Genomic DNA, 10,208 nt, shown 5'->3' with positions numbered 1-10,208 from the left:
AATGCTGGTTCCAAACCCGGATAATTTGGGGAAGGTTGCATCACAAAGGGTGTCAAGCATAAACTCATAATAAACTTGAATATTGCGTCAATGAATAGTTGGATCAATGATCCCCTGTGGTGACCCTCAAAAAAAAAGATGAGTATGGTGATAATGAGTGTAGCACCTTGTTGGTATCGTTGCTGATGTGGTTCTGTGTGTCTTTAAGCCTGGAGATGGAGCTGTTACTGAGGCCTCCAACCACTGCCATGAGGGTGTTGAAGTTCTGCAGCTGCAACAGTTTCTACACGAAAAGAAAGAATTCATGTCAATAAAATATTGTTAGTGCTTATGTAACAATCCATTTGTGTTTGGTAACAAGGCTGTAGTGGATGGAGGTGCAATGGCAGAGAACATTCTGAGAAATTGAAGAAAACCATTGATTTATAACCAAGATTCTGATGAGGTAGGATGGAACAGATGAGATTACGATTTAGTGTAAGGGTACAATGCTAAAGAAATGATTCATAGTGAAGCAGGAAGAAATAGACCAAATAGTATACACTGGATTAAAGGAAATGTTTAGGCTGGGAGAGAGCAAGAGAGAGAGAGAAAGAGACTATGTGGGTGTTGAGGTATTAAGGCTGGCAGGCAGAACGAAAGGAGGAGGAGGGAGACACTGATGAAGAGGAAGGAAGAATTGGGAAAATAGATAAAGTTAGACTCACTGTCTCTCCATCTTCTCTCTTTCTCTCTCTCTCTCTCTCTCACACACACACACACACACACCCCATGTAATATGCACTACTACTATGGCAGCATTGTTTCATTGTTCCACAGGCTGGATGGGATGTCTACACCACAGTAAGGCTTTGTGAATGAGGCTCTATGGGAGACATCCTCTGCCCTTCAACCCACACACACAGATACACACACTGCAAAAAATCAATCCTGCTCCAGCTGCTTCAACACACACACACAGACACACAGTCGCAAAAGCCTCTTTATTATTAGCCAAATTTCATCTTTAGCGAATCCATTTTTTTGTGCAGAGCACTTATCAGAAAGTAAAGTGGTTAATTACATCACAAGTGGTTTATGCTCGAGCCTCTTAATGTTAATGAATGCTACTGACTCATAAAAACCCTCCATGTTATCAAAGAGAGAGATCTGGAGAAGGGATACTGTGAGGAACGATGAGGGATCAGGAAGAAAATTAGTGGGGGGTAAGTGCATCCTAGAGAGAGACTACTCCAGGATATTGCACAGCACAAAAAACATCTGAGCTACTAACCAGAAAGTTGAATTTTACAAATCAGCATCCAGACTTGTACACTACACACACACACCACACAAAACAGTGTGAAAGTTATTTGACCTTCGTCCCATTCTGTCCCATTTGGACGCAGGTGCTACACGTGCACCCGACTGTGAGACGTGAACTTCTCAACAAGACTCTGGCTGCGACGTGACAGAGTGAGGAACGTTAATAAATGATGACTTTGTAAAGATAGAGAGGCTATGTGTACAAATGCAGGCTCATCTAAAATCATCCCGGTGACAGGGTCATGGGCAGCCAATGCTCATTGATGCACGTGGGGATCGAAGGCTGGCCCGTGTGATCCGATCCAACAGATGAGCTACTGTTGCTCAGATTGCTGAAGAAGTTAATGCTGGTTCTGATAGAAAGGTGTCAGAATACATAGTGCATCACAGTTTGTTGAGTATGGGGCTGCATAGCCACAGACAAGTCAGGGTGCCCATGCTGACCCCTAAGCACTGCCAAAAGCCAAAAATGGGCACATCAGAACTGGACCACGGAGCAACGGAAGAAGGTGACCTGGACTGATGAACCATGCTTTCTTTTACTTCATGTGTATGGCCGGGTTTGTGTGTGTTGCTTACCTGGGGACCACATGGCACCACGATGCACCATGGGAAGAAGGCAAGTCAGCGGAGGCAGTGTCATGCTTTGGGCAATCTTCTGCTGGGAGTCCTTGGGTCCTGCCATCCATGTGGATGTTACTTTGACACGTACCGCCTACCTAAACATTGTTGTAGACCATCTATACCCTTTCATGGAAATGGTATTCCCTGATGGCTGTGGTCTCTTTCAGCAGGATAATGCACTGTGCCACAAAGCAAAAATGGTTCAGGAATGGTTTGTTGAGCACAACAACCAGTTTGAGGTGTTGCCTCCAAATTCCTTAGATTTCAATCCAATCAAGCATCTGTGGGATGTGCTGGACAAACAAGTCCAATCCACGGCCAAGGCTCCAAGGCCCAACTTCGCAACTTACAGGACTTAAAGCATCTGTTGGTAATATCTTGGAGCCGGATCCCATAGCACACCTTCAGGTATCTAGTGGAGTCCATGCCTCGAGGGGTCAGGGCTGTTTTGGCAGCAAAAAGGGGACCAACATAATAAAATCCCTCAGCTTCTTGTGTTACCAAGAAATAAGAACGTGCAAAGTTTTTTCACTGTTCCAAAGCTCTGCCACTGGAGACTCATTCCCTAAATTAAACATTTTTTTAATCTGTTCATGTGAAGCATCCACCTTTAATGTTTCATGTTAGAATTGGAACCAGCTCATCGGAAATCTATAGAACTTTTTTTATTGGAAATGAAAATCATCATCTTCTTATTAAACAGAAAACCTAATAAGACAACATTATAAGACCAGAGTTGGGCTTTTTTCTGCTAATCATGGCACAAACTCTCTTTTAAGCACCGTGTCATGGCATCTTTGCAGATTAGAATTTGAAATAAAATTCTGTTTTCACTTGTGGAATTGTATTGAAAAAAAGGGATAATTACAAACCAATAATGGAAGCATTGTATTTATATGAGTTTAACAGATCTGTTTGAATAGAAGATCAATGTCAATTCCCTTTTCCCTTAAGAAGGTCAATATAATACTTATACCATCACTCAATAAGTCGCTCATAACAGGGACTGACCTGTGCGACATGTACGAAGTGTGTTATGACGGCAGCGCGCTGCTGGGCCGTGGGCTTGCTGAGCACCATAAGCTGGATCCACTGGGAGACGCTGTTGAAGAGCATGATGAAGCGCTCCAGGATGGGGTTATCCACCGTGCAGCCGTGTCTCACGAAGCTGTGATAGTCCTGGAACTGAACACATGACAGGATTTTGATATGCAATGCCATGCCAGCTTGTCGCATTACAAATGTAATACAAATATTACAGAATGAGCACAAAGATTTTTGAAAAAACATAAAGAGCAGCAATTGAGACTCCTTGACAAAAAATGCTAAATGTCCTCAGAAAGCTTTACCAGTGACAAATATGAAAATATGTGTAAACACACCAGAATCTTGCAAAATGACTTATACTCCAGGTAGGTAAGATGTTCAGCCAGTTCAGAGGCATCCAAGTGTTCGAACAGGAGGGACATCTTCCTCTTTTTTGACATGGAGGGCACATGCTGGGTCACCTGACGCTTCCACTTATATGAGGGGCTGAGAGGGGGGAATAAGCATGTAGAGAAATATATTTCATTTTAGAAACATATTAGTTATCTGATACATGGAAAAGATTTCCATCTATCTATCTATCTATCTATCTATCTATCTATCTATCTATCTATCTATCTATCTATCTATCTGTCTGGGGGGGGGGTGCACCTTGGAGATGGTACCAACCCGTCACAGAGCACAATCACACACACACACTAAGAGCGTGTGTACAATTTCGAGATGCCAATCGGCCTACGGTCTTTCAACTTGGGGAGGGAACTGGAATAAACCATCAAAGCACAGGGAGAATATACCACTGTGCCCCCATACATGCAATAGTGTTAATGTGTGTGTGTGTACTTACACACTCTCAACGTCGATGAGCTGACTCTCCCGCTCATTGCCCTCCGTGTTGAGCTGATCCCTCAGATCTCGAATCTGTTCAGCCAAAGCTGGATTAAGATTGAACTCGACGGGAAACTCTGAGATCCAGAACCTACCGGGAACAAGTGAGAGAGACAGACAACAAGCAGACTTTATATATAAATATGGCATGTATAAATATGTATATACTTTATATATATATATATATATATATATATATATATATATATATATAAGACCTATAAATACAATAACATGCAACTTGAGGTCAGAGAGAGATGGTTGGATTGATGTCAGGTTTCAGACATAGACAGGTGAACAAAATATATGGATGGGAAGATATAAAGCAAGCGAGATATCCGTAATACGAAGGTCAAAGAAAGTAGGGGAAAAGGTAGGAAGTGAGATTTTATCCGACTGAAGAAAAATGACACGTAACCCATTCTTGAGGGTGGAGACAGATGGATGATAATGGGTTCAAACAGAGAATAGAGTAGGTGAAGAAGCAAAGATGGGTTTGTAGAGACAGAAATCAAGAGCAAAAGATTCAGTGACTTTCATAAATATTCACTCCTATTGCTGTGTAACTCCTGAATTAGTTCTCTGCGAATTGTTAGCCATTAGAAGTCACATAATTAGCCGTCAATCCAACTGAGAATGTGAGGAGTTTGAGCCAAGAAGAACAGGCAAAAATACCAAGACACAGATGTGCAGGGCTGATAGCCAATGTTGGTTCTACCAGTGCGGCCGAATGCTTTTGCAACCAAAAAACCTCTTTTTTTTATTTAATTAACCTTCATGTCACAAATGTTAGAGATATTGTACAAATCAAATGGTAGACTACAACATTACAAAACGTAGACAAGTTCAGGAGGGTGAATACTTGTGAAGGCACCGAAACGAAAAAAGGTGAATAAATAGCGCACTTACTTGACTAGGTGGCAGATTCGGCTCCTGAGCTCGGCAGTACAGCTTTCCTCCTGAGACCTGACGTTTAATTAAGTCTCATTAACACTTCTTTATTCACAGGGAATTAATTACTGTTCCTCCGATATCAAGATCACTGTGATCAGTCTTTTAAAATGGTAAAGCTCGGATGAAGTGCGTAATAGGGGTGAAAGAGTATAAAAAATTACAGTCCAGCCCGTTCTAGTGATTTTCAGAACATCAGCAGTGGCGACAAGTGAAAACATTATGATACAGCTATGCATTATTTTTCCGCCTGGTCTACAATGCTTCACTTTTGTTTTGTGGTTATTGACAGCTCCAGATTCTCATAACTGAATCTCATGTATCTTCTGTAGGAATAAATGAACTAATCAATCAAAAAGTTATGTGTTGTCAGTCTTTATTTTCTGTCCCTTATTTCACAGAAGAGGAAAACCTTCCTAAAATCATAAAAAAAGGAAACTTTGTACTGTCAATAACTCGAATGAGTCTTCAGTTTCTATCTATTTTACAGGTATACGTTATTTTTCTGCTTTTTCTTATAACTGAATCAGGCATTGTGGTCTTATTTTCTGTAGTCTAAGAATAAATAAATCAATCAATTATAAAGTTATTTACTCATTTCACAGGAAACCTGAATGTTTCTCCAGTATCCTTTGACCTCCCAAAATATGCAAGTGGACTGGCTATGCTAACTCACCCCTAGGTGTGAACAGGTGTATGAATAGGTGTGCATGACCCCCTGTGATCAAATGGCATCTAATCCAGGGCATATTTGGTTGTAGTGTATTATTAAATCCAGTATTAACCTACACATATTGTAGATTAATTCAAGTCAAACACAAAGCCATTAAAAGTTCTTATCGTTTCACCTTTCTACAGATTCCAAATCCAGTTTATAAATAAGAGTCTAATTGCAGTTTAAGGCATTAGGATCCTCCAATCCTGTCCAGTAATTGGTTTGTTGCCTAGCTATGTTCATGTGTTTTGTGTTCATCTTTGATTAGTTTGTCTATGTATACTTTGTTGATATTTTTTGCCTGATTAGCCTTTTTGATGTTTGATGTTGTCTACCACAGTATTTGACCCTCACTCTGGACTTCTTGGATTCACCCTGAGCAGTTAATAATTCTATCTTCTGTTGTAACTCGGCATCCTTTAAGTGGGATTTTAGCCCTCAATGGTTCAATATTAAATGCTTTGAAAATTGACACATCTAAAATATATGGATGATGTTAATAAGTAAACAAACAAACAAATAAATAACAAATAAATAAATACAGATAAAATATCCTCCTGCTCTCTGTTTTCTCTAGTCATAACACCTGACACAACAAGTCTGTTTTTGCTTTGTCTGGTTTGGCTGTTTTGTATTTATCTGATTTGCTATTGCATGTTTTGTTTATTAAAGTTGACACATCCAAAATAACATATGGATTTCCTTGATAAAAAATAAGCATAGATAAAACCTCCTCCTACTCTTTTTTTCGAATCGCACAAACTGACACAACTAGCATGTAACATGCAGTAAGTAAGCAACCTTACTGTTGCGTTTTTGGCTTTGTTTTGTCTTGCTGTTGTTTTCATTTTTGCTGGCGTCTTATCTGATTTGCTGTTGCATGTTTCGTTTGTTAGTGTTATCTACTTACAGATAACGGTAAGAACGAAAGATGTTCACCTCGTCTGCTTGTTGTTTAAAAGTAACCTAATGATGATGTAATGATGGTAGTCACGAAACAAGGCTTGGTGTGCGCAGCACGACCTTTCCACAGCACCTCGTTACACATGTTTGGTCTAGATTTTAAATTATAAATAGGTGTATTTTAGTGACTCATACTTGAGCAGGAGTTTCTTGGCTAGCTCTGTGGATGGTAGGTACCAGGGGTGCATCATCAGAAACATCCGCACCAACGGCAAGTCCTTTAATTTCCCCGTGTCATCTGGAGAAAAGCAAATAAAAGCAAACAGTAGGCCATTTTTAATCCATACCACATAAAAGGAAATAAGTACATTATTTAATGTCAGAATGGTAGAATTTAATTGGTTCTGCAGACTGACCGAAAGCATTGATGCATGCTTCCACCAGCTCATCCACCGTAGCCGACTCGGCTGATAGCGACTCCATCTCTCTCCCAGTCACACTTTCTCTTTATCACCCTTTTCCTCACTTCCTCCACCCAGCTCTTTCTTCCTCTTTGGCCACCGCTTTCTCCACTGCTCCCCTAAAAATGGAGTGAGAAAGCAAAACGAATGAGTTTTCAGAAATGAAAGTAAAGCCAACTGCTTTAATTACTATTTGTTATTATTGTATTATAAGCAGATTACATTCAAAATCCTTCTACCTAATACTTGAGACTCCTTCTATGAATATCAAATCAACAGAAAACTTCTTTTCAACACACACAAAGGAAAAACTGTGATGCACAGCACTGCAATGTTATTATAGCTTACACCAAAGAAACCACAATCATTTCCGTTTGCAGTCATTATTTAGAGCAGCATTTGTCACTTAATAAATCAGCTAATTATTGTCACAATATCTAAACCTGAATTACAAAACCTTAACCTCAGCAACCAAAACAAAACCTTTAGACTTTTATTTAATTTTCTTAACCTGCATATTTTTTGTTAAAAACAAATGATAAATAAAAATCCAGAAACCTCATGAGGGCCTAACAATTATTCCAACAATATCACAATTTTTACATATTCCCATGCTCGTGGGGAAATTTGGCCCCTTCTACGACGTAAAAACATTCCCATATTACACACAAACACAAATAAAAATGTTCTCTTAATGATTTACATTCCAAGCCAGGAAACCATGGTAACGGTCCCTTTGCACACGCACATAGATAACCACAAAGACTCACGTAACATGGCAGACGCTCACTCTAACGAGGCTGATACTGATTGCATCAAATGCATTTTGCACTGTCCTGGGTTCGAATCCCGGGTTTGAACAGGTAGAGGCCTGTCTGTGTGGAGTTTGCATGTTCTCCCCGTGCCTGCGTGGGCTTACTCCGGGTACTCCGGTTTCCTCCCACAGTCCAAAAACATGTACACTAAATTGCCCGTAAAAGTGAGTGTGAGTGGTCGTCTGTCTATACTGTATGTGGCCCTGTGATGGACTGGCGACCTGTCCAGGGTGTACCCCTGCCTTTCTCCCAATGTGTGCTGGGATAGGCTCCAGCAGATCCCTGTGACCCTAATTAGGTATAAAGCGGGTATAGAAAATGAATGGATGGATAAAGTCAACATATATTTATTGTTCATGCTACATTCAAGATGCAGCAGTAGCTTAGGTTATTGTACTAGCAGTAGTAGTAGCAGTAGTAGTATTATAAGATGCTAAAAGATGCACAACTGTATTTTCTACTTTGTTTGTTAGCCTTGACCACCTTACATTTTATAAATTTCAAGATTTATAATTTAGCAATACAGTAACACACTGTCTGTGATTGCTGTTTGGATTTTAATAAGCAGGATAAATATATTTCTGCTGGCAACAATAATATCAGCTGTAACTGATGCAGTGTGTAGCTTAACATTGGCCTGCATCAGGCAAAGAAAGCAGTTATGAAGATTAGTGGAATTAATTCAACATACTACTAAAACCTGAAAGGATACTGAAATGTGGTCGGTAAAAATTCTCGTGATCGAGGATGTTTAAAACGCTTGATGTAGTCACATCGTAAATAATCTACACTAGAGCTCATAGCTATGTCTAATTGTGAATGTAAGAGTATTTCCATCTACACAATGTGACAGGAATATACAGGATTAGGACTAAACAGTTGTGTAGCCATTATAACCCATCATGATTATAAATCCATATTCAATAAAGGGATTGTTTTAACATATTTGTCATGGTTGAGCCGTTTTGTTGTTCAGCATCGAGAAAGTAGCAGAGCAAGGGGAAGAAATTCGGGGGAAATTAGAGAGACATTTTTGTGTATTTGTTGCGGAAATCCAATAGTAGTAGACTCCCAAAATCTTAGAATTATGTAAAGTAAATAAATATAGGAAAAATGGGGTTGAAAATCAAGCAAATCTTTCCTTTGTGAATGTCTGTAAAGTAGTAAATAAATAAATGTTTAAAATAAATAAATAAAAATTAAATTAAATAAATAGATAGATAAATAACAATAAATAAATAAATAAATAAATAAAAATTAAATATATATATATATATATTTTTTTTAAAAATCCAATTTTGCACCTAGGGGTGTCAAGGGAATGTACTACTGAATGTTCAAAGAAAAAAAATCATCTGTGCTATTGTAAGATTTACATATATTGTGAGTAACCACATTTAATTAGAAAACAATACAAATACATTATTGTAAAAGAATAGAGAATGCATTTTATAAAATCAAATAAAACACCATAAAGCAACATTTAATGATGACAAAATGCATGCATCTCTGGCATATCCTATCAGAAATATCAAACACGTTTCTAAATATGAGGCTGAAGTGACTATCAAGCAGCAGTTACATTAACGACTCTAAACCCTGACGCTTTTTTCTTCTCCTTGAACCCATTTTCTTTCTATCCGCACTTCCAGGAATTCACCAATCCCTGGCAGTTAATTTAAAGCACACCGCTCGCAAAATACGACTCCACATCACGCGACGTAAATACAGAGAGAGTAAAGATCTGCACGTCAGGGATAAGTCTGATTTAAAGTCGACCTTGTCTCTTTTGTCCTCCACTTCATAATCTCTATGTGAAAGGTTGTATGAAATGAGTAAAGCACTGTCTGACCAGCGATATGTTATTCATACAGACTATAAAGCTCTGTCTCGAATCGATATGAATTAGCTCCGTAATTCTATTTCAAGCAGTTCAAACGAAACAGCGAGTGCTTTAATTAGTTTAACGGAAAATTCTAATAGAATAACATGTCCAATATGTTCATACTAAACTATTTGGGATGTAATTATTCATTCTGGTGCTAATTTGCTAATTTCCCTGTGAGAAGTTAGCAGTTGTTTTTGTTGAGCAATCATCACTTTAGCTGTTAACAACAACCTCCTTTCTCACCCACAACTTTCGTGCTGAACATTACATTAGTGAGAAAGACAGCACAGCGAACATTTTCCAGAAAGCAGTGGCGAGCTACCATGAAGATGGGCTAAGTTGTAGTTGAGACTAGATAGTCAGCAGCAAGCACATAGCATTGGTGACTGTGTTAACAAAAATGTTATAGATACAGAGTACAGAGGAACACTACTCATAACATTACTACAAATGATGTCATTTTTCAAGCTTTAAGCTTCAATGAGAGGAAAAACCTTACCATGAATCATACCATGAACTGTGTGCAACAAGTTAGTCAGCTAACAGGTCAGGTCAGTGTTACAGATTTAACCAAGTAATATGTCTACAATTACCACTAGCATAAAATCTTT

General features: G+C 38.9%; 1 protein-coding gene across 2 annotated transcripts in view; it reads right to left on the bottom strand.

Annotated features, from left to right (window-relative positions):
• The window catches only part of LOC131349364 (RAS guanyl-releasing protein 2-like), a 35,613-nt gene that overhangs the window by 13,742 nt on the left and 11,663 nt on the right, over positions 1–10,208 (bottom strand). For both annotated transcript variants that reach the window (XM_058384981.1, XM_058384982.1), the window contains exons 2-8: positions 6,850–7,013; positions 6,629–6,731; positions 4,774–4,830; positions 3,824–3,955; positions 3,312–3,462; positions 2,941–3,114; positions 167–283 (exon numbers count right to left, since the gene is read on the bottom strand). In XM_058384981.1, coding sequence (XP_058240964.1) covers positions 167–283; positions 2,941–3,114; positions 3,312–3,462; positions 3,824–3,955; positions 4,774–4,830; positions 6,629–6,731; positions 6,850–6,916 — 801 coding nt within the window. In that variant the 5' untranslated portion in view covers positions 6,917–7,013. The remainder of the gene's footprint in view (positions 1–166; positions 284–2,940; positions 3,115–3,311; positions 3,463–3,823; positions 3,956–4,773; positions 4,831–6,628; positions 6,732–6,849; positions 7,014–10,208) is intronic.

This window comes from Hemibagrus wyckioides, linkage group LG29, assembly GCF_019097595.1.
Source record: "Hemibagrus wyckioides isolate EC202008001 linkage group LG29, SWU_Hwy_1.0, whole genome shotgun sequence".
NCBI lineage: Eukaryota > Metazoa > Chordata > Actinopteri > Siluriformes > Bagridae > Hemibagrus > Hemibagrus wyckioides.
The sequence above is the reverse complement of the archived record's forward strand: the minus strand, read 5'-3'. Positions and strand labels throughout refer to the sequence as shown.